At 46.8% G+C, this 23,254-nt stretch overlaps 1 protein-coding gene and 1 long non-coding RNA gene across 2 annotated transcripts in view; both read left to right on the top strand.

The window, feature by feature from the left end:
• The window catches only part of RHEB (Ras homolog, mTORC1 binding), a 44,805-nt gene that overhangs the window by 3,376 nt on the left and 18,175 nt on the right, over window positions 1-23,254 (top strand). The window contains exon 2 of the mRNA XM_060633443.3: window positions 19,842-19,913. Within this exon, the coding sequence (XP_060489426.1) occupies window positions 19,842-19,913 (72 nt within the window). The remainder of the gene's footprint in view (window positions 1-19,841; window positions 19,914-23,254) is intronic.
• On the top strand, window positions 5,421-12,974 carry LOC132679687 (uncharacterized). The gene is made up of 2 exons (XR_014137351.1): window positions 5,421-11,196; window positions 11,440-12,974. It is a non-coding gene; the product is annotated as an uncharacterized LOC132679687 (long non-coding RNA).

Here is a 23,254-nt window from a genome sequence, read left to right as displayed (position 1 = left end):
ACCTTTTAGTTGGATACTTCATAGAGAAATAAGTCATTAAATCTGTTCCCAGTGGAATACAATCCAACTATATTCTTTTTTTTAATTAAAAATATCTTTTTAACGTTTTATTTTATTTTGAGAGAGGGAGAGGGAGGGGCAGAGAAATGGGGAGACACAGAATCCGAAGCAGGCTCCAATCTCTCAGCACAGAGCCCGACACGACGCTGGGCTGGAACTCAAACTTTGGGATCATGACCTGAGCCAAAGTCGGACGCTTAACCAACTGAGCCACCCAGGTGCCCCAGAATGCAGTCCAACTGTATTTTGACTTAGTGTCTTTTTAAATTACTCTATCCTTTTCTGACGCATTTCATTGAAAATGATAAAAGGAAAACATTCTTCGCCATATATGAAATCTGTCCTCAAGTGAAGTTGTGTGTTCAGGCACTCGATAACATTTGGTTGTGTACTTGTGGGTGGGGTAGTCCTATAGTGACCACCTTCTGTTGATGCTTGAAATTAACTTCTGTTTGTTTGTTTTTGTCTTTCGGTGCTGTTCGTTTGTTCCGTTCAAGGGAATCATCAGAGCTTGCATTTGTGATCATGACAGTTTCAGCACCGGATGTTATTTTGATGTCCCTGTGGGTTCTGTCTGTCCACAATTACTTTCATCAGGCCCAAAAGAAACAGTACCTATTGATACACTGCCCCACCCCTCACCCCTGCCCCCAGGCATCCACTAACCTTCCTGTGTCTGTGAATTTACCCATTCTGGACATTTCGTATAAATGGAATCGTACATACATGGTCTTTTGTGATGGGCATCTTTCGTGTCACATGCAAATTTTCCAGATTCATCCATGTTGTAGCATGTATCAGTAATTCCCTTTCGTTGCCAACTCCTGTAGAAGAATTTTTTCTACCCTGTTCCATTGAATTCCACTGGTTTATTTTTCGCTTTCAATGGATCTTCCACCCATGACTGATTTTCTGACATCATATCTTGGCTATTTCAAAAAGGATGGTTCACTGTTCTGCAAATCTTTCTACGTTTTGATGCATTTCAACATATGAACTTTTTAATTTTTAATTTTTTTAATGTTTATTTTTGAGAGAGTGTGTGAGAGGGGGAAGGGCAGAGAGAGGAGGAGATACAGAATCCGAAACAGGCTCCAGGCTCTGAGCTCTCAGCACAGAGTCCGTCGTGGGGCTCAAACTCATGAACCGTGAGATCATGACCTGAGCCGAAGTCGGACGCTTAACCTACTGAGCCACCCAGGCGCCCCAACATACAAACTCTTTTAATCACATTTTTAAACGTCACCCTCATTCTCCTTAGAAGAAATGTAAATATTGGGAGGCTTTAAGCTCACCGTGCAAGATGCACGTTCTCCAAAATTCTCACGTCCTCCCGAGAGTTAAGGATTTGATGGTTGGTAGAGTGCTGCCGGTCTTCCTTGAGGTGACAGTCTCATTTCTTTCATTTCGGGAAGATGTCTGCCCAGATAGTCACATTTGAAAGAATGATGGTTGGTCACTCTCGCGAGTAAAAATGATGCTCCGTGAGCAAAGTGGCTATTTTCAGATCACTTCCCAAACAGTTGCGCGTGTGCGTTTCCTTGAGACAAACATCGGACTTCAGTATTCAGGAGCGCCATGTGTCGACATACCATTTTGTCACGCAGAATATTAAAAAGACCTGCTTTAAGGCTCAAGATAAGGTTAATCATTTTTACTGCTGTCTCAAGGGCACTCTTCCGTAAAAATTGTTCTTACCATGGGGGTATGGTTGTGAAGGCTGCAGCGTGTGATCCCCGTCGTTTGTACATCCGTACATGGCTTTTGCAGCGTCGAAGTGTAAATACGAACATAGTGGGAAAGGCACCTTTTATCTTGGTATCGTGATGAAAATGTTTTTGACCTCCTGAGCCCCCTGAAAAGGTCTCAGGGGACCCCCAGAGTTTCTCTGTTCTCTGAGAATCGTTGGACTGTGGCATGTGCCGAACCTGGCTGGGCTGCTACTTGCTGTCGCGCAGAATTGAATGGAGAGTGGCCGCATCCTGGATGCTGCTCAAAGGGGTGGTTACCGCAGTCTTCGAGGAGCCTTCCAGAAGAGGCCCGGTCGCCTGGTCGGAGAGAGGGATGGGGAGGCGGGAAAGCGCTCGCGTGCTTGGGAACTGAAGGAAGCAGGGTGGCTAGCAGAGAATATGGTGGGAGTAGGAAGTGAAGTTGGAGAGGTGGTGGGGGGCCGGAGGAGGGACGGCCTCGCAGGAACGTCGGGGGACCATTCCTTCTGAGCGGTGAGTGGTGAGTTACCAGAGCCTGGGGAGACTTAGGACACCTGAAAGCGAGTTGACTTGGCCTCTGATGGTGATGCAGTTTGGGGTGAGTGTTGTGTTTTGACTTGGTAATGGTGAGACTCCCAGAGATCAGTAGAAATTGGCCACGGGTGGCAGCGTGTCAGGACCCACATGCTAATAACACAATTTTCCAATGTAAGCAGCAGAATGGGGGCAGGGAGACTTAAGTACAAGCAGCAACGTTATCACAAAATAAGAAACCACCGTCCCTACCTGGGATTACGTAGTCCAAAATATACTTTATTTTTAAATTTTTTTAACGTTTATTTTTGAGGGAGAGAGAGCGAGCAGGGGAGGGGCAGAGAGAGAGGGAGACACAGAATCCGAAGCAGGCTCCAGGCTCTGAGCTGTCAGCACAGAGCTCAACACGGGGCTCGAACCCATGAATTGTGAGATCGTGACCTGAGCGAAAGTCTGCCCCGCTTAACCGACTGAGGCACCTGGGCGCCCTGACACTTTCTTTTTTTTTTTTTGAGTTTGTTTATTTATTTTGGTTGGGGGGCGGGGAGAGAATCCCAAGCAGGCTCCATGCTGTCAGCACAGAGCCCTACGCGGGGCTCAATCCCACGACCCTGGGATCATGACCGGGGCTGAAATCAAGAGTCTGACGCCCGTCAACTGACTGAGCCACACAAGCACCCCCTACGATACTTTTTTCTTAGTTGAAGGTCTAGAATAAGGAGTTAACAACTTTAATATTGTCCATGAGTGGGTTGTATTTAGTTATGCGAATAAGTCAGAGCTGCACTCGGAACATGATTGTGCAAGTTAAAGCGTTTTGAAATCTTCAGTGATCACCCTTGAGAGAACCTTTATCCTTAGTTCTAGAACTGTTTATCATCAAGTAGCAAACTAAGCCAAAAGTAATCCAGTTCTCACAGTCCGTCTTAAATCAGAATCCAAACTGGTGGGGACCTTTATCATGAATTTCTTGATTGGTTTAGAAATGTAATTTAATATCTCAAACACAGCGGTCCTGGAACGTTATTTAAAATTTTTTTTACGTTTATTTATTTTGAGAGACACACGCACAAGCAGCCGAGGGGCAGAGAGAAGGAGAGACAGACTCTCCAGCAGGCTCTATGCCATCAGCGTGGAGCCAGCGTGGGGCTCAAACTCACAAGCTGTGAGATCATGACCCGAGCCAAAATCCAGAGTCGAACACTTAACCGACTGTGCCACCCAGGTGCCCCTGGAATATCATTTTAGTATTTTAACGTTCTTTTTTCTTCCCATGTTTTTTATTTATTTATTTTTTTTTTTGATTGAGAGACAGACAGAACACTAGCTGGGGAGGGGCAGGGAGAGAGGGAGACGCAGAATTTCGAAGCAGGCTCCAGGCTCCGAGCTGCCAGCCCAGAGCCCGACGCGGGGCTCGAACTCCCGAACCGCGAGATCATGACCTGAGCTGAAGTCGAACACTTCACCGACGGAGCCACCCAGGCGCCCCAACATTCTTAAACGTATACTGGGCATCTGATAAAAAAGAGTTCTGTGTAGGACGTGGGAATTTGAAGTCGAAATTGAGATTAATTTAGAACGAAAGTACTAGAAGCCTTGCATTACGCTCTGTGGGTAAGTGAAAACTGGACAGTGTGAGGATCCCCATAAAATTAACTCCCTCGTGCCCTTGGCTGCTTGGCACCCCCCTTACCTCCCTGTTCCCGCTCCCTCATTTCTCTTTCTGTTGTGCTTGCAGAAAGACTCCTCAGGGACTTTTGAAACAGAAATTGATGTTTCAACAAGATACGTGATCCTACTTTTTGCAAGATTAAAAATTGAATATTAACTCCACAGTGTCATAGTAAATAACTTGTGTACGTGGAAATGAAAGTATCGACTCTCACAGTTAATGTAGTTCTGTGAAATGAAAATGCTCTTCTAAGACTGTATTAGATACAAACGCATCCGGCTGATACTTCACGGTTTTCAAATCTAAATCACACTCAGGATATGTTAAAGAGAATATTTTAAACCGTAGCTTCTCTTTATTCTCGTTCAAGACTTGTATAGACGACTAAAAAACACAAGTGGCAATATTCAACCATGCTGGCTAACATCAAGAGGGACGAGGGCCCAAGATGATCTTGGCAAAGGGGATGCACCGAGGTAAAATGTGGCGCTCCGTGGCAGGAGGGGAGTGGGAAAACACTGCAATCTCCGGCCTGCCTGCTAGGAGAGAACTCTCCACGGTAGGGTGCATCTCTGAGCAGGCTCATACGGCCTTGAGTACCCCAGGGGGCTGGAATGCGTGACTGGGAGACACAGGAGCTGGGCGCACAGAGTTGGGACCAGAAGGTCGCTGCAGTGCCCATGGGGGGAAGGGATGACCACAGATGGAAAGTCTTATGTTTAGGTTTCAGAAAAGGGTTCCCAAGTGCATACGGGTTGAGGCCCTGGGTTCGCTTCCCAGGCAGGGGCGCCTGGGTGGCTCAGTTGGTTAACTAAGCATCCGACTTCAGCTCAGGTCGTGATCTCGCAGTCTAGTCTGTGAGTTCGAGCCCCATGTCGGGCTCTGCGCTGATAGCTCAGAGCCTGGAGCCTGCTTCAGAGTCTGTGTCTCCCTCTCTCTCTGCCCCTCCCCCGCTCATGCTGTCTCTTTCTCCCTCTAAAAAAATAATCAGACATTTAAAAAAAAAAATTTTTTTTTAAATTTGCCGGGCATTTGAACCACCCAGCGCTCATTCTGAACCACAGGGAAAGCGGTCTCTTCAGTGCTGGGTGGCGCGTGTCAAGGAGTATTGCCAACTTAGAGTAGTGGTTCTTGGAATTCATGGGCTTTCCCTGGGATTGTGGGCATGTTTTCTGGGGAAAGAGGTGGCTTCTGTCCACTCTCCAAAGGATTTCAGTCCCACCAACCCCCCCCCCCACCCCCGCCCAAGATTGAATTACTAAAATGACTGGTTGAAGGGGCAGCTGGGTGGTTGGTTCATTTGGTGAAGCATCTGACTCGGGCTCAGGTCATGACTCACGGCTCATGAGTTCAAGCCCTGCCTCGGGCTTGCCACGGTCAGAGCAGAGCGGACTTCAGATCCTCTGTCCGCCCCCCCCCCGCCCCCCGCCCCTCCCCTGCGCACATGCACCTGTGTGCACGCGTTCTTTCTCTCTCTCAAAAAATAAACATTTTTTTAAAATGACTGGTTGAAGAGGACAGGGTGGGGATTAAGTGTCAGATGTTATTCAGATAGGCATTCATTAAATGCTCGAGTAAGTCCCTGCATATGCCAGACGCTGTGTGCTGAGTCACAGAGGCCGAGGCAGTCCTGATCCCTGCCCTCAGGGAGCTTCGTGTAGTGAGGGAGCCACAGTAAGTGCCACTATTAATAGTAATAGTGGTTGTTCTCAAAGCATGGGGTGGGGGGAGGGGGGCCTTCAACTCTGGGAGGTGTAGGTCCTGTTTTTGTGCCTGTTCTGCAGATGAGGAAACTGAGCCACCAAAAGGTTCGACGAGTCGCCCAAGATCACACGTTTATTAAGTAGCTGAGCCAGGATTTGAATCGAAGCAGCGATTCCAGAGCCAGCACCACCGTCCGGGCCCGTTCACAGATCATTTTCACATCCAATCGGGATAAATGCTTTGAAAGACGTAATCCCGGGGACAGCTCTTGTGACCCTGGGTGGGGGTAGACAGTTGTCCCCAAAGAACCGTCATTAAATAATGCTGGAGTTAGCCGGGCAGGGGAAGAAGGGCAAATGCCTTCCAGTCAAAAGGAACGGCACGGGCAGAGCCCCTGAGGGCCAAAGGAGCCTGGCCCAGTGGGGCCGGACCCCTGCGTGGTGAACGAGGCGGAGACAGTGAGATGTGAGCGGGCGGGGAGGTCACGCGGGACTTATATCTGTGTGCGGACTGTCGGTCGGGAACCGGCCTTACAGGCCTTGTCGAAAGTTTTAGACTTTTCCCTAGAAACAGCGAAAAGTCAAGGCTGTTAAGCGACAATTAAGGTGATCTTCGACACCAAGATGGACTAACGTCTTCTCTAAATATATGTCGTGCACGCTGTACTGTCGCAGTAGAGCAAGTGAGGGAAAAGAAGGTGTTATTAGGAAAATCATAAGGAAGAAGACACATTTGCAGCCGGTACGTAAACAAGCGAGCGTAGCCGCGTGCCAGTGAAACCTCACTTACAGACGCTGACATTTGAATTTCATCTAACTTCCACATCGGGAAATAGTATTGATTTTTTTTCTTTCCAACCAGTTGAAAATGTAAAAACCATTTGTAGTTCGCAGGCTGTACAAAAACACGGGGGGGCCACATCTGGCTCCTGGTCTGTAGTTTGCTGACCCTCCCGTATTGTGCCCTCAAGAAGATCCCTCCCCGCGCTCTGCGAGGTGCACGGGGCAGTCGGGGTGGAAGGGCGAAGACCAGGCACATCCTGAAGGGTCACCAGGCGAGTTGTCGGGGACTGGTGGGGTACAGGCAGGATGATGAGGAGACAGAGTTGGCAGGTGATGAGGGGGAAATCGGCAAGGCTGCGGCGTGGGAGACGCTAAGGGTAACCTTCAGGTGGTTCGCACGAGAGCCCGGATGCGTAATGGTGCCATTGGCAGAAGGGAGAAGGGGTACGCCAGGATTCAGAGATGGACCAGATTCATTTACGTACCTGCCAGATCACACACTCACCCTGCTTGCTGGCTGCGGAGGCCCTAGCAGGGACCCACCCAGTTCCCGTGGTCCTAGAGACAGGTGGCTGTGCCTTAATTTGGGATTCTGAGGAGTTGCTGCTCCCGGATCCCCGGGGCACCCGAGGGAGTGCCCCAACACACCTTCGGGGTGCGGCGTCGTTGCCCTGCTGCCTTGGAAACGGGAGGTTGCAGGACCCAACTTGGAGGTCCCACGTGGCTTACACTGCTCCACCAGGCAGGGGTCCTGAGGATTCGTGTCCATCTACAGGGACATTCCTTGCTTTGCGGGGGGAGGGGGGGAGGGGAGTTGGGCTCCATCTCTAGACCTTTTCATCCTGCATAATTGCTACCCAAATGCGTAAATGTGGTATGAAATGTTTTCTTCATCTGGCCATGTTTCTGGATGACTGTTACCTGAAAAAACTGGACCGTATACAAAATGGACATACCTGCCATTTCTTAAAGCTTTGTGGAAGTTTTCCTGGTAGGCAGCTAAGTTTATATACAAGTAGGATGTTCCTGTATCCTATTTTTTTCTTTTTTTTTTTTTTTTTTTTTGTTGTTAATATTTATTTATTTTGGGGGAGAGCGCGAGAGGGGGACAGAGGATCTGAAGCGGGCTCTGCGCTGACAGGCTGACAGCAGAGAGCCTGATGTGGGGCTCGAACTCACAAACCACGAGATCATGACCTGAGCCGAAGTGGGCCGCTCAACCGACTAAGCCACCCAGGTGCCCCGGATGTTCCTGTATCCTTAAACCGTCGCGTAGAGCAGCATTGCCCGACAGAAATACAATGCAAGCCATAGAGGGAATTTTAAATGTTCCAGTAACCACATTAAACAAGTAAAAAGAAACAGGTGAAATAATTTCAGTGTATGTTTAACTTATTAGCCCAATGTGTCCAAAATATCATTTCAATATATATTGCATATTTTTGGTATTGTTACCTTTTATCCTAAGCTTTCGAAATTCTGTATGTTTTACACTGTGTATGACATGTCTCAGGACTAACCACGTTTCAGATGTTCATCATCCACACATAGGGCTGCTGACCCCCCGCGGTTGGACAGCCTGGTATATAGCAAGGAATGGATGGGTGGTCATAAATGGGTCATTGTAGATTCTTGAAGAACTTTTGAAAAAACAATTTTTTTAAGTTTATTTTATTTACTTATTTTGAGAGACAGAGCTTGAGCGGAGAGAGGCAGAGAGAGAACCCCAAGCAGGCTGCGTGGGGCTCGAACTTTCGAACCATGAGATCATGACCTGAGCTGAAATCAAGAGTCAGACGCTTAACCGCTTAGCCACCCAGGCACCCCGAAGAAATAACTTTCATAAACAACCATTTGCGCTCACCCGATGAATGTCTTATTTCATTTTGCTAATTTTTTGTTATTGCTAGTTTTGATGAATCTTAAAACTACATGCTCTTCGGTATGTTAAAAATTGTGTTCTAATTTGGGAATCTATCTCCTGTTTGCTTTTCTCTAGCTCTTTTCCGCCCTGAACCCCAGCCTTCTCCCCAGGTTTGGCTACAAATGTGGAAAAATTCATTCTTCCTTGTTGCCAAGCGTTATCAGGTCTATCCCCTTGCCTTCCTGCGAGTCTGTATCTCTAAATCAGTCCACGGGAGATGAATCTCCTATTTTAAAACTCTTCAGGGAGCCCTCTCCATGGCCTTTCTTGGCAGAATTTTGTTTTTCTTTTAGTTTAATAACTCTGACAGTTAATAAAGTTCTTCATTTACGTAGCTCCAGTGTTCATGTTTCCACATAAACTTCTTGTATTCTCCGCAGTGGAAGCATCTGGAAGCATCATGCTTGGCAGGAGTGAGCACCCGGGAAGTATTTGAATGAGTAATAATTTTATGAACCAGTTTTGCTTGGTTATTCTGTCTCGTCTTTGTCGTAATAATAATTGTGCCTTCATTTTTTTTCTCACCTAGCATCTATTTTTAAAAAATTGGGAAGGGGGTGTGAAAGACTGAGAAGGTGTCAGCCCCGGTTAACTCACAGGAACAGAGGAGATAATTCATAAGACAGTGTTTTACAAATTCTGAAAACAGTGTCTGGCTTGTAGTCTCTGGTGAACGGTTACATTTTGGATTATCTGCATCCCATGCCTTCCTGGGAGTCTGTGATGGAGGTGTGGGCGTAGGTGTGCCTGTCAGAATCACAGCGAACACCGAAGAAGTCTTTACGCGCCCCCTTCTAAAATCAGAAGGTATGCGTAGTTTTTGAAAAGGCTTCCTTGGTGACCTTGACGTTCATGCCTATCACCCCAGCCCCTCAAAAAAACAGCAGCAGCCTGTTGACAGAACCACACATTTTGTACCGAAGGGGGTGTGGTACTTCAGGGGGGCACGTAACTGGCATTGTGTACCACGTAAGGAGCGCGTTCCTGAATCTTCCTACGGTTCGTTGTTATTCTGGCCCTTCTGATAATGACCCATTCAGGGTGCAGTCCATTTATAACCCCAGGCGAGTCTGCGGGTCTTTGCTGCCGCCTGCAAACCTTGTCTTTTCGCTGATGTCCCTCCTGTTGGCGGTTCGCAGAGAAACACCTTCCTGGGACCCCTGTCCTGTCCCTGTGGCACTCTTGAACCAGCCAAATGCTGCAGAGATGGTGACGTGCCGGTGGTAGGCTTTACTCATTAGCAAGTCAGAACCTTCTGCTCCCGCGTCCTCTGGAGCCGCAAGAAACATGTGGACGTGTTAGGGGAGGACATGTGGAAGGGGGAAGGCCCGGCTCTCCCAGCTGAGTCTAGCCCCCAGCCACCAAGGAATGACTGCTGGACCAGCCCTGCGCTGGGATGCCGAGCCCATCCTTGATTGTAGAATCCGAGAACAGATGACCTGGTTGCTGGCAGTAGCACGAAAGTTTGGGGTGGTTTGTTACACAGCAGCGGATGACCGAACAGTTGGGGGTTTCCTGCTTCAGGGGGTGTGTGTGTATTTTTATACTTCTTGATTTCTTTATCATGCTATTTTTTTCAGGTTTTGATTTTTTTTAGGAGTCTGGTCTTGTGTTTTTTTTTTAATGTTTGTTTATTTTTAAGAGATGGAGAGACAGAGCAGGGAAGGGGCAGAAGGAGAGAGGGAGATACACAATCTGAAGCGGATTTTCCTCCCAAGCTGATTTAGTCGTTAACTGATTTAGCAGTTAATAGTATTATTACTAAAAGCGACATTTATTGAGGATTTACTAACATTCCAGGTATTCTACATGTATTTTCATTTATCTGTAAGGTCGGTACTGTTAACCATTTGACACATAAGCGAATGGACTCAGGAAAACTGCCTACAGTGACATAGCTAACAATCACCATCCTATTCTGCATAGTAAAAAAAATAGTAAATTTCTTCCCCCCACACACATTTTTTTTTTTAAGTTTATTTATTTTTGAGAGAGAAGAGAATACGTACATGTGCAGGGGAGGGGCGGGGAGAGAGAATCCCGAGCGGGCTCCAGACCGTCAGCACAGAGCCCGATGCAGGGGTTCAAACCCACGAACTGTGGGATCATGACGTGAGCCGAAGTTGGGTGCTTAACCAACAGAGCCACCCAGGCACCCCGTGGCTTCCCCTTTTTTATACTTTTTTAAAAATCAAGTTTTATTGATGTATAATTTGCATATATTAAAATACGCATTTTAAGTGTAAAGTTAGATGAGTTTTGATAGGTTTATTCACCTGTGCAACCATGACTCCGAAAGACAGAACAGAACCTTTGTGTCATCCCCAAACCTTCCTTCATGCCCCAGCCCCACTCCCAGGCAAGCACTGATCTGCTTCCCGTCACCGCGGATTAGTTTTTCTTTGTTCTAAAATTTTATATAAATAGAATCCTGCAATGCATACTCTTTTTGTCTGGCTTCTCTCAGAAAGCGTGATGGTTTTGAGATTCATCCGGTCGTCATGTGTGTAAGTAGTTCCGGTTTTTTGCTGAGTACTATCCCATTGAATGGCCGTGCCCTCATCTGTCTCTCCTGTCACCCGTTGGTTGGTTCCAGTATTTACTAATAAAGCCGCGGTAAGCATTTGCTACGTCTTTGTGCACAGGCGGTCATTTTTCTTTGGTAAATACCTAGGAATGGTGTTGCACGAACCACGTATTTCTTAAGTGTGTAACGTTGTGGGACGCTCCCAAACTCTTCCCCGGTGCCGTTTGTGCCATTTCCCACTTCTACCAGCAACAAATTAAGAGTTCCGTCCTCACCGAGGCTTGGTATCGTGGATCTTTGTAACTTTTTTTTTTTTTTTTTTTTTTTTAAATTTTTTAACGTTTATTTTTGAGACAGAGAGAGACAGAGCATGAATGGGGGAGGGTCAGAGAGAGGGAGACACAGAATCTGAAACAGGCTCCAGGCTCTGAGCTGTCAGCACAGAGCCCGACGCGGGGCTCGAACTCACGGACCGCGAGATCGTGACCTGAGCCGAAGTCGGCCGCTTAACCGACTGAGCCACCCAGGCGCCCCGGATCTTTGTAACTTTTGCCCTGCTAATAACGAAGGTGGTGGGTCGTGGTTTTATTTGAATTTTCCCAGTGGCTAATGATGTTGAGCATCTTTCCATTTACCTGTTGGTATGATAATTCAAACGTCTTTTGTGATTTGCCTCTTCCAGTCTCTTGCCTGTGCTGTTGGGTTCCTTTTGGGTTATTTTGAATACACACAGAGTAGCTCAGCGGTCAGGTCACCGGGAGCTGGGGAGGGGACAGGGGAGTGGAAGTGACGGCTCACAGGCATGGGGGTTCTTTCTGGGGGGATGAAAATGTCCCAGAGTTGGTCGTGGTGACAGCTGCCCAGCCCTGTCAGTGTACTAAAAATGTAATCGTGCTCTTTAAAGAGATGACTTCTATGGTACGTGAATTCCATCTTAATAAAGTTCTTTAAAAAACGAAAGGAAAAACAGGTGTATTCGTGTCCTTTAAGGAAGCACCCCAAATGGTGGGTTGGGGGTGGAGCAACAGAAATGTATTCTGTCACAGCTGTGGGGTCAGAAGTCTGAAATCAAGGTGCTCGCGAGGATCTGTTCCAGTCCGGTCTCCCTGGCTTGTACGTATTGACATGTTTCCGGGGCACCGTTAACAAACCTCATTGCATGGAGTAAAGCAGTGGAGACCCTAATAGTGTGTTTACAGCTGCTTCAGGAGGAGGAGGATCTGGATGAGACTGGGAGGGAATGGGATCCAGAGCACAAGTGGCCAGGAGAGCATTTGTGGGAGGAAGAGGTGGTCACAGCAGGTGACCGCTGAGGTTAGACACCACGTCACGCGCATAGCTGTGTCCCAGGACCTGCCTCATATTAGATGTCCTTTAAATGCGTATGATCAGAGCTGCTGGGAGGAACTAGAGGATTTGGGGACATCCCGGAGGCTGGAGGAGAAAGGTGACTTAGGGTGATCCAGGAGATGTGAATTTGTTTCCTGACAACAGTGGTTCTCAGGCTTGGGTGCCCCGTAGAATGGGGGCGGGGCTTGTTAACACTTCCAGTAGGTTTGGTTGGGACTTAAGAATTTGCCGTTGTAATAGGTGACCCTGGGATGCTGCCGGGACCACATTTTCACCACTTCGGCAGGAGGAAAGGGGGCCGTGGGACAAGCACAGGGGAAAGGTGCAAACCGTGGCTTGAGAATAGTCGTTAACCCACAGGGTTGCGGAATTTTTCTGCAGCTGAGCTCCACAGGCTCCCCAAGGGCAAACGATCAGATTAAGATCAGAGGGTTTTTCAGGGGCCCGGGGAAAGGAAATTGGAGGGGTTTGACAAGAAAGTAGTGGACAGTGATTTATCTTGGGGCTTAAAGTGATAGGCAAGGAAATGAAGCATGGTGGAGATTGGAGATTCAGGATGTGATCACGCAGAGTGGTAGATTTCTGACCTTTCCGATTACAGCCTGCACTAAGAAAGAGTTTACGTTGTGACGCAGTCATGAATGTTTGTATAACTGGAAGAAAAGTTTCATCACTTTATTACAGGCGATCCACTCTGGTGTACTCTCTCTTTTTTTTTTTAATTTTTTTTTTTTTTCAACGTTTATTTTATTTTTGGGACAGAGAGAGACAGAGCATGAACGGGGGAGGGACAGAGAGAGAGGGAGACACAGAATCGGAAACAGGCTCCAGGCTCCGAGCCATCAGCCCAGAGCCCGACGCGGGGCTCGAACTCACGGACCGTGAGATCGTGACCTGGCTGAAGTCGGACGCTTAACCGACTGCGCCACCCAGGTGCCCCTGGTGTACTCTCTTTAAAAACAATCTGGGGGTGCCTGGGGCCTCAGTCAGTTAAGCGTCCGGCTTCGGCTCAGGTCATGATCTCGTGGTTCAGGAGTTCGAGCCCCACATTGGGCTCTGTGCTGACAGCTCAGAGCCCGGAGCCTGCTTCGGATTCTGTGTCTCTTTTTTTCTCTCCCCCTCCCCTGCTCTCTCTCTCCCTCTCTCTCTCTCTCAAAAATAAACATTGGGGTGCCTGGGTGGCTTAGTCGATTAAGCGTCCAACTTCGGCTCAGGTCATGATCTCACAGTCCGTGAGTTCGAGCCCCGCGTCGGGCTCTGTGCTGACAGCTCAGAGCCTGGAGCCTGCTTCGGATTCTGTGTCTCCCTCTCTCTCTCTCCCTCCCCCACTTGAACTCTGTCTCTCATAAACATTTTATATAAATAAATAAACATTTAAAAAAATTTTAATTAAAAAAAAAAAACACAGATAGTCTGGTCATAGTTCAGTATATTGACTTCATCACCTGGTGGGTTTCAACCCCCTGGTTTGAAAACTTTACTTCCGGAGATGTGCTCAATAGAAGTCAGAGAGTGAGGGCCGGGAGAACGTCCCGCTTGTGATTGGTACATGGGAGGTGCAGGTGTTAGGAGGGGAGTTGTCTGGGAGGGGTGACCAGCCAGGGTCTGGTGCTGGGCTCACAAGGTGGCTCTCTGAAGCGACACAGATGATTATTGGTGGCAATACAGTGAAGCTTTGAAGCTGATGTGTTAGCTTATCTACGTGGACATCAGGTCGCATAAGGCGAGGTTAGGAATTTCAGGTGAAAATGAAATCAGTCCTCGGGGATGGGTTGTGTCCCAGATACATCACACTGCTCTCCGTGGACCCTGTGCCAAGCGACTTGACAGACTAGTTGGTAGATGGAACCTTCTCCTCCCCATTATGCCCCGATGAACAAGTAATGTGCCAGCTGTTCCCGGAGAATGCTGGCTGGGGAGAGGGGGAAGTAATCCAAAAGTAGGGTTTTGTTGTGGGTTTTTTTTTTTAGGAGAACAATCATGAAAACGAGTTCAAAATTAACCTGAAAGCTCTTAAAATGTTTTGTGCACAGCGTTCATTTTGCAGTAATCACAAGTGTGAGAGATTCAGTCAGCAACTGTGCAGGTGTATCTTCCGTGGGGAAAATACCGGGTGAACAAAGTTACTGGGCCCCATTATCTTTGGCGAGAAACACATAAATGCTGGGTTTACCTGGTAAAAGTGTAGAAGAAACTTAAGAAAAAAAATTTTTTTAATGTTTATTTATTTTTGAGAGAGAACGTTGGGGGGGGGGGGCGACGGTCAGAGGGAGAGGGAGACAGAATTCGAATCAAGGATGTGGGAAGTCGTTGGACGCTTGACCGACAGAACCCCCCGGGCACCACAAGAAGAAACTTTTTAAAAATGATTTGTAGGATTTGGGGCGGGGGGTCCCTGGCAGCTCAGGTCATGATCTCATGGTTCGTGGGATTGAGCCCCACATCGGGCTCTGCGCTAGACAGCGTGGAGCCTGCTTGGGGTGTGTTCTCTCTCTCTCTCTCTCTCTCTCTCTGCCCTTCCCCCTCCCCCGTGCTCTCTCTATAAATAAGTAAACTTAAAAAAAAATGAAAATCTGTAGGATTTTTAAAGTTAAGGGGGGTTTCAGTCTAGCCGAAGAGTATTTGGAAGTTAATTGTGGAAGATGGGGATATTTTGTTTTCACACCTTTTCAGTACTACGTTATGTCACCAAATGAGTGATCTGCGCCCCTCTGTGCGTTAATAACACACATCTGCGTATGTGGTGCCTTTTATTTTCTTTCAGATCACTCCTGTGTTTTCATACAACATTTCTCCAGAGAGTTGATCTGGAATTTGAGGTTCTTCTCAGATCGTACGAATTTATGAGCCTACTGAGAGCACGATTGTTGCTGAAACGTCTTCAGGAAGTAACTAGTGTTTCAGAATCTGAATTTGGTAAATGTAAAGGCCACAGTAAATTCATGACATTATAATGAAGGGAAAATGTTAAAGGTGATCAAGAATATCACTTGTGGAGGCGCCTGGGTGGCTCAGGCGGTTAAGCGGCCCACTTCGGCTTAGGTCGTGATCTCTCGCAGTTTGTGAGCTCGAGCCCCACATCGGGCTCTGTGCTGAGCCCTCAGAGCTTGGAGCCTGTTTCAGATTCTGTGTCTTCCTCTCTCTCCCCCCCTCCCTTGCTCTTGCTCTATCTCTCACGTTCTCTCGCACTCTCGCTCTTGCTCTCAAAAATAAACATTAAAAAAAAATTTTGTGTTTTTTATTTATTTATTTATTTTTTTAATTTTTTTTTCAACGTTTATTTATTTTTGGGACAGAGAGAGACAGAGCATGAACGGGGGAGGGACAGAGAGAGAGGGAGACACAGAATCGGAAGCAGGCTCCAGGCTCTGAGCCATCAGCCCAGAGCCCGACGCGGGGCTCGAACTCACGGACCTTGAGATCGTGACCTGGCTGAAGTCGGACGCTTAACCGACTGCGCCACCCAGGCGCCCCAAAAATTTTGTGTTTAAAAAGAATATCATTTGTGGATCAGCAATGCCTTTTGTAGCTGCAAACTGCTCTAGAGGACGAGGAGGTCCCTGAAAGCCAGAAATTGCTGGAAGCGAGGCTAAGGATGTTATGAAAAGTGGGATTTGTTTACTAACATTAATATAAAGGTCTCAACACTGGCTGCCTAATAATGCGACTTTTTATTTATTTTTTTAATGTTTATCTTTATTTTTGAGACAGAGAAAGACAGAGCATAAACGGGGGAGGGGCAGAGAGAGAGGGAGACACAGAATCAGAAGCGGGCTCCAGGCTCTGAGCCGCCAGCACACAGCCCGATGCGGGGCTCGAACTCAACTGCGAGATCACGACCCGAGCTGAAGTCGGACGCCCAACCAACTGAGCCACCCAGGCGCCCCATAATGCGACTTTTTAATGGAAACGGCAGAAAAACCCGCTGTGTCCTGTCAGCAAACGTGGTCTTCCTGTCCCTTCTTCATTTAAATAATCACCTCCCCCTAGGGGAGAGTGCAGAGGAGGAGAGACCCCAGGGGAGGCCAGAGCCCTCCTGCCTCTGCTAATGGATGGTTCCCTTCTCCCAGGACCAAGCAGATGCAGAAAGCCAGTTGGCTCCCTAAAGACCGGGGTTTTAAATTCGGGCGTCCCGGTTACTCGCCAAGACGAGAGTTGGCTGTGCCAACCCGCACTGTGATTTGCGTTGGACTCCACTGTCTGCCTTTCGCCGGAATGATTATCCGTGTTTTCAAGTTCAGTGTTAATTTAGCCTTTCGTGTAATTCACGCCCTTCATGACATATGTGAGAAACTCCTCTTTGGACGCGCGCCAGTAATTGTATTTTTGAAACGTGGGCCGCTCGTTTATGTAATACTCCGTCGTTGCACTTAATCTCATGCTGTCTTGTTAAGCGTGTGTCTTCTTGAATTTCTTAAGTTTCCTGGGATAACTTCCGAGGCTCTGCTCTCTGCCCCTTCACCCCTGCAAGTGAGGCCCTTGAAGCTTGCCCGGCACCACTCTGAGCTGTGTTTCCGTGTATCCTGCCTCTCGGAGGGGCTCCCCATGGGTGTCATGGGCAACCCCTTTCTTCCACTGTTCTTAACCCGGTTCTACTTGGGAAAAGGTGTAAAAATCCTCTGAAGCCCTTGTAACTCTTGCCCATTTATCTTTAAGAAAAATTACATTGTGCTTCCTTCCTTCTTTCCATTTACAAGCCAAAACCCTCCCTTAGCCTACCTAGGGGCGTCAGAGTGCCCACCGGAGGGCCCAGAAGTCCCCTTAGAAGCCCTAAAGAAGTTTCTTTCTCTCCTTCATTTCCAATTAAATTTCTTTTGCTTGAAGCAATAGCATTCAGTATAAATAAGAATTTTCCTACTCCTTTAAATTTTTTCAGTTTGGCTGACTTAGTAGACGTTTTTTTCTCTTGCTGTTTCCTTACATAAAATAGGTTTGCTGTCTGTTAACTTAAATGCTCTTTATGAACTAGCTTCGATAACATGCTTTCTTTTGAACACAGTCCCTTTGAGACGTGTGGGCTCCTGGATGACCCCGTATTCCGCATAGCACAGGCAGGCTCATGGTTGGACACCAAAATAAATCCTAGATAACTGTTTCTTAATTCCTGTCGAACTGTCTTTCCTTGCCTTGGGCATAAAATTGAGATCTTTTATAACATCCAGAGTGCGTGAGAGTGCCCTCTGGACACGTAAGTGTTAATCTCATTCGTTCGTTCCAAAACCTGAGCGTCTGCTGTACCCCTCAGTCACCATACTGGTCTCCGGAGGCTAATGAGCGAAGACAGTGTCCGATAACGTCAAGCACTACGGAGAAAAACCAGGATGGCTGTGATAGAGTGACCCTTAGGGAGTGGGTGCCACCTTAGATGGGGTGGTCTTAGCGGAGGCGTCTCTGAAGAAGGGCCATTGAGCTCCCAAAGTAATGACAAAAGTGAGTCGTGTGCAGAGAATTCTAGAACAGAGGGACAGAGGGGGATGTGCCAGATGGGCCTGGGAGGGTCTGGGGAGGGGCAGCAGAGAGGTTTGGGGGGGGGGGGGTAGGCGGAGCAGGGCCCGGCCTGGTTGGGATTTGGGAACTTACTCTTTTTTTAATTTTTAATGTTTACTTTATTCTTGACAGAGGGAGAGCTAGGAAGCAAGCAGGGGAGGGGCAGAGAGAGAGATGGGGACAGAAGATCCGAAGCGGGCTCTGTGCTGACAGCAGAGAACCTAGTGCAGGGCTCGAACTCATGAACTGTGAGATCATGACCTGAGCCAAAGTCAGCCGCTTAACCGACTGCTGAGCCACCCAGGTGCCCCAGGAAATTTATTCTAATTGAAATGAGGATTTAAAGCAGGGAGGTAACTTTTAATTGTCAAAAGCTCTTGTAGGCTGCTTCTGTAGAGAATGATTTCGGGTTTTAATAATTCTAGAAACACTTTGAATTGTGTGTTTAACTGCCCGTGAGGAGTAAAATAATCCTGCCAACTTGGGGGTTTTCTAGTTGTCTCCCCGCAGCTCTCACTTGTAAACCAGTTTATTAATTCATTAATTTCTAAGTATGGGGGGGTGCTGCCTGTGTTATGGAAACGTGCCAACTGAAACCCCCCAGAAGCAGAAGGCTCCTGGTGCAAACCTCTCTCCCTGAAGGTCTTTTGAGATGAAAGTCCGGTGAGATGCAGCGAACATGTAGAGCGTGTGTGTAAAGTTAATAGGGAGCGCCTGGCTGGCTCAATCTGAAGAGCATGCTATTCTTGACCTCGGGGTTGTAGGTTCAAGTCCCACACTGGGTGTAGAGATTAGTTAAAAAATTAAATCTTACCCAAAAAACACTAGTGCTCTGGGAGACGTACGAGAGAAGAAAGTGTTTGGGGTGAAATTTGGGTGGGGGGGACCACCTACGTCATTTCCTGGACTGTTCTCACACTATCTTTACAGAGTGCCCCGTTCTGAAGTCCAGCAGGTGAAATTTTAGGCAACAAATAGTTGAGAACTTAAGCCTCCGGCTCTTGATTGGTTAGCACATAGGCTCAATTATGAGAAAGTGATTTTATGATAAAGTCCAGAACATTTCTTCATTATTTTGTGTGTGCCAGACATCACTAGGCTTTTGAGACTGAATGGTTCAGGCAGGATTTCTGGCTTCGAGGAGTTTTTTAAAGACTTCTTTTACATGTTCTCACATTACCCTCTTTAAAAGCTGTACCTGGAGGGGTGCCTGGGTGGCTCAGTCAGTTGAGCGTCCGACTTCGGCTCAGGTCATGATCTCACAGTCTGTGAGTTCAAGCCCCGCGTCAGGCTCTGTGCTGACGGCTCAGGACCTGGAATGTGCTTCAGATTCTGTGTCTCCCTCTCTCACTGTCCCTCCCCCACTCATGCTCTGTCTCTCTCTCTCTCTCTCTCTCTCTGTCAAAATAAATAAACGTTAAAAAAAAATTTGGGTCACCTGGGTGGCTCCGTCGGTTAAGTGTCCGACTTCAGCTCGGGTCATGATCTCATGGTCTGTGAGTTCGAGCCCCGCGTCGGGCTCTGTGCTGACAGCTCAGAACCTGGAGCCTGCTTCGGATTCTGTGTCTCCCTCTCTCTCTCTGACCCTCCCCCGTTCATGCTCTGTCTCTGTCTCAAAAATAAATAAAACGTTAAAAAGAAAAAATTAAAAGCTGTACCTGGTAACATTTCTAACAGCCACATAGGAAATTTCGAGCCCAAAGAAACAAATCCTGTCTTAATAATTTCTGTATTAAAATTAATACCCACATTTCAGGGACACCAGAGGAAATTAGCTTAGTTTAGACCTTATTGCAGAGTTTACCTTTAACAGAATATGTGAAATGTTTGCTGGTCAGTAATATTTGTTAACGTCACAAAAGTGTTTTAATTCATAATAGCTTAATTGGTTAAATTCCTCTCCTAGAAAGCAGATTCTTGAAATTTTATTTCCTTTTTGAAATTGCCCAAAGGCTTATTTAAAGGAAGGTGTTCTGATCCCAGTACTTTCCGTTTCTTCATCTTGTTAGAGTGGGGTTTTTTTGTAAAATAGTAGATTTTTTTTTTTACCTTAATATGCAAATACATACTGAGCTTTTGCTCTCTTTTATAGGGAAATCCTCATTGACGATTCAGTTTGTTGAAGGCCAATTTGTTGACTCCTACGACCCAACCATAGAAAACAGTAAGTATTGTTTTCAAGGGTTTATAAACTGAGAAGCCTGCATTCTACATACAAACAGCCATTGTGTACTTCTGGAGGCTTTGATTGCAGGGGTTATTGGGGTAAACCTATAGATTTCCAACGGGGGTCCAGAAAAGCTTCCAAAAGTTTGACCCGCTTCACACTGAATGGATTTTTACTCAGTATCCAGATCCCTCCATCGAGAAATTGTTTTCAGTTCCATAGGAATCCAGTCCTACAGTGAACCTCCTGTCCCAGACTCTGCTTCAGGAAAACAAGAAGAGAGAGCACATAATCTCCGCACCCTCCCCCCCCTTCTTCTCAACAGTAGCCCTTTTTAAGGATTCCAAGCTTGAAAAGGAAGGATGAAAACACTCTAGTTCCTTTGTACCTTACTCTTACACGGAATCACCAGCCCTCCCGGCCCCCTCCCCCGCAGCCCCCCAACCCCTTCCAGTCCTGAACACTTGAAAGTCAAGGCTGTGGAGTAGTGAGCGATTCTGGGATGGAGAGAGCAGTTGCAGCGTGAAAACAAAGTTGGTTCTAAAGCCTGTTGGCATTTCCGGCCACGCGCAGAGAAAAGCCCCAAAGACCGGGACCAGCCACAACCTTCATTTACCTTGTCCGGTTTCAATCCATGGTTTCAGAATCTTCTTGAAGGATTCTAGGACCATGAGAGAGGTCTTGATTCTAGAGTCATGGAGGAAAATCTAAAGCACTTCATGCAGAGAAGCTGATTTATTGGAAGCTGCTCTTGTTTCGGGCGATCTTAAAACCCTAAGTAGGCCCTAGAACTAGTCTTCTGAGATTCTTGGCACCTGGGCTTACCCAGGATTTGTCACCAGGAACACACACATTTAAACATGGGATTCATCAAACCCTGATGGACACATTAGACATGAAGCCGACTTAACAGTCAGGTTCGTGAACTAGATTCATAGATCTCATCTGCCCGGCGCTCGAGAGAGAGATTTCCAAAGAGGCTTACGACAGGGGGGTTGACAGACTATGGCTTGTAGGCCAGAAAGACCCACTGCCTTTTTGTACAGCCCATGAGCAAAGAATGGTTTTCACTTTTTTTTTTTTTTTTGGTTTTTACACATTTTTTAATCATTAAAAAAGGTTTAAGAGAAGAATATTTGGGGCATGTGAAGGTTACGTGAAATTCAGACTTTAGCGTCCATAAAGTTTTATCGGAACCCAGCCATATTCATTCATTTACGTAGTGTCTGTGGCTGCTTTTGTTCTACAGTAGCATCTGGCCCTTTACAGGAAGAGTTTGCCCACCTCTGACTTAAAACATGCAGCTGTCCCTCATGTCCCAGTGTGCTGGTAGCGGGGAAGGAAACCTGTTGGGGCACTGACCCTGGGAAGACCCGGGTTTGAAAGTAACTAAGCTCGGCCGGTGTCCAGAAAGGAAGAGTCCTGACTACGGACACATCCTGTGCTGATCTGTTCGGCCGTGACTTACAGAACAGTGCGCCAGTGTGAGGAGCAGATGAATTTGAATCCTAGGTGGACACGGGCGCCCGGGCGGCTCAGTCAGTGGGGCGTCCGACTTCGGCTCGGGTCATGATCTCGCCGTTCGTGAGTTCGAGCCCCGCATCGGGCTCTGTGCCGATGGCTCGGAGCCTGGAGCCTGCTTTGGATCCTGTACCTCCCTCTCTCTCTGCCCCTACCCTGCTTGTGCGCTCTCTCTGGCTCTCAAAAATGAGTAAACGTAAAACAAATTTGAATGCTAGGTGGACAAGTCTGGTTATCTCTCCATTGGAATAAGAACACAAGCAAATCGTGGTCTTGGTCTTAACATTTGCTATACATAACACTTAGAGAGTTGTGTGTCCTTAAGATAAGGCTCATTTGGGCATTTTATTCACAGAATAATACAGTACGGTTTTCTTGGTTAGGCCTGCCTATAAAGGTGGTTCTTATTTTTGAGTGTTTATGTGTCATTTATAACTAAGGTGGAAGGAAAGTCATGGTGTTGTGTACGGATATATTTTCTTTATATGTAAGTAAAAGATCCAGTGAACGTCCAGCTTCCTTACTTTGATATCATCTCAGAAATGGAATGACCCAACCTGAAGTCTGTCAACATCTTTAATCGTATTTTTAATGTTTCCTACTACTTAGTGTTCAGTAAAAAAGACTTTTATTTTTTCATGTCAAAAATGAATTCAGAATATTTATTAAAGTCTTTAGGCAGGAGCGAAAATGAGTGTCAGGGTATATGAATCGCTTAAAAGTTCATGAGTTGTATGCAGACATCAGCTTCTGTTTACCCTGCTTCTGACCAACCCAGGAAGAAACCCTTTCTCCACTGTTTCCTGTGCTGTTTGGTCAGAAACGTTGTTCAGTAGGGGCTCCTGGGTGGCTCAGTTGGTTGAGCGTCCCAACTTCGGCTCAGGTCATGATCTAATGGTTTGTGGGTTCGAGCCCCAAGTCGGGCTCTGTGCTCACAGCTCAGAGCCTAGAACCTTCTTCGGATTCTGTCTCTCTCTCTCTCTCTGCCCCTCCCTTGCTCCCACTCTGTCTCTCTCTCTCTCTCTTTCTCAAAAATAAACATTAACAATAAAATAAAATAAACGTTGTTCAGTGATGACAGGGAATTAGAAATGGAACAGGTTATCATAAACCTGTTGCTAACGAATGGATGGTTTTAAGGTTTGAAAAAAAAAAAAAAAAACACCAGTACTCTGTAAATATGGAAAGAATCCGGTAATCATTTTGCACTTCAGAACATAGAACAGGTGGTTCATAGCAAACATTCAGTGGTGACGCATCTCTGAGACATTACCACAAAAGCAAAACTTCTAAGACGGTGTCATCTCCTTTTAAAATGGAATATAGGAGGGGGCGCCTGGGTGGCTCAGTCGGTTAGGTGTCCCGACTTCGGCCCAGGTCATGATTTCAAGCCCCGCGCCGGGCTCTGTGCTGATGGCTCCGAGCCTGGAGCCTGCTTCAGGTTCTGTGTCTCCCTCTCTCTCTGCCCCTTCCCAGCTTACGCTCTGTCTTTCTCTCTCAAAAATAAACATTAAAAAAAAAATTTTTTTTAATAAAAGAAAATGGAATGTAGGGGAATAACATGAATAAAACCCTGTATTTTTCTAGCTTGGGGATGTTTTTATGCCAAAAATACTACCTACGCAAATGTGTAGATTGTCCACCATGTTAATCTAACAACTCAATACAAACTAAATTGCTCTGGTGAAATTTAACCAGTAGGGGTAGTTGGTCAATTAGAGGAGGAAAAATAGTAGTGATTTACAGCTTCTGCCATTTCCAGGTAGTACTGTTGATGCGTTAATAAAGCTGAGAAAACGGGACCGTTCTAATTAGGA

The sequence above is a fragment of the Panthera onca genome, chromosome A2 (assembly GCF_046562875.1).
Source record: "Panthera onca isolate mPanOnc1 chromosome A2, mPanOnc1 haplotype 2, whole genome shotgun sequence".
Classification (NCBI taxonomy): Eukaryota; Metazoa; Chordata; class Mammalia; order Carnivora; family Felidae; genus Panthera; species Panthera onca.
The sequence above is the reverse complement of the archived record's forward strand: the minus strand, read 5'-3'. Positions and strand labels throughout refer to the sequence as shown.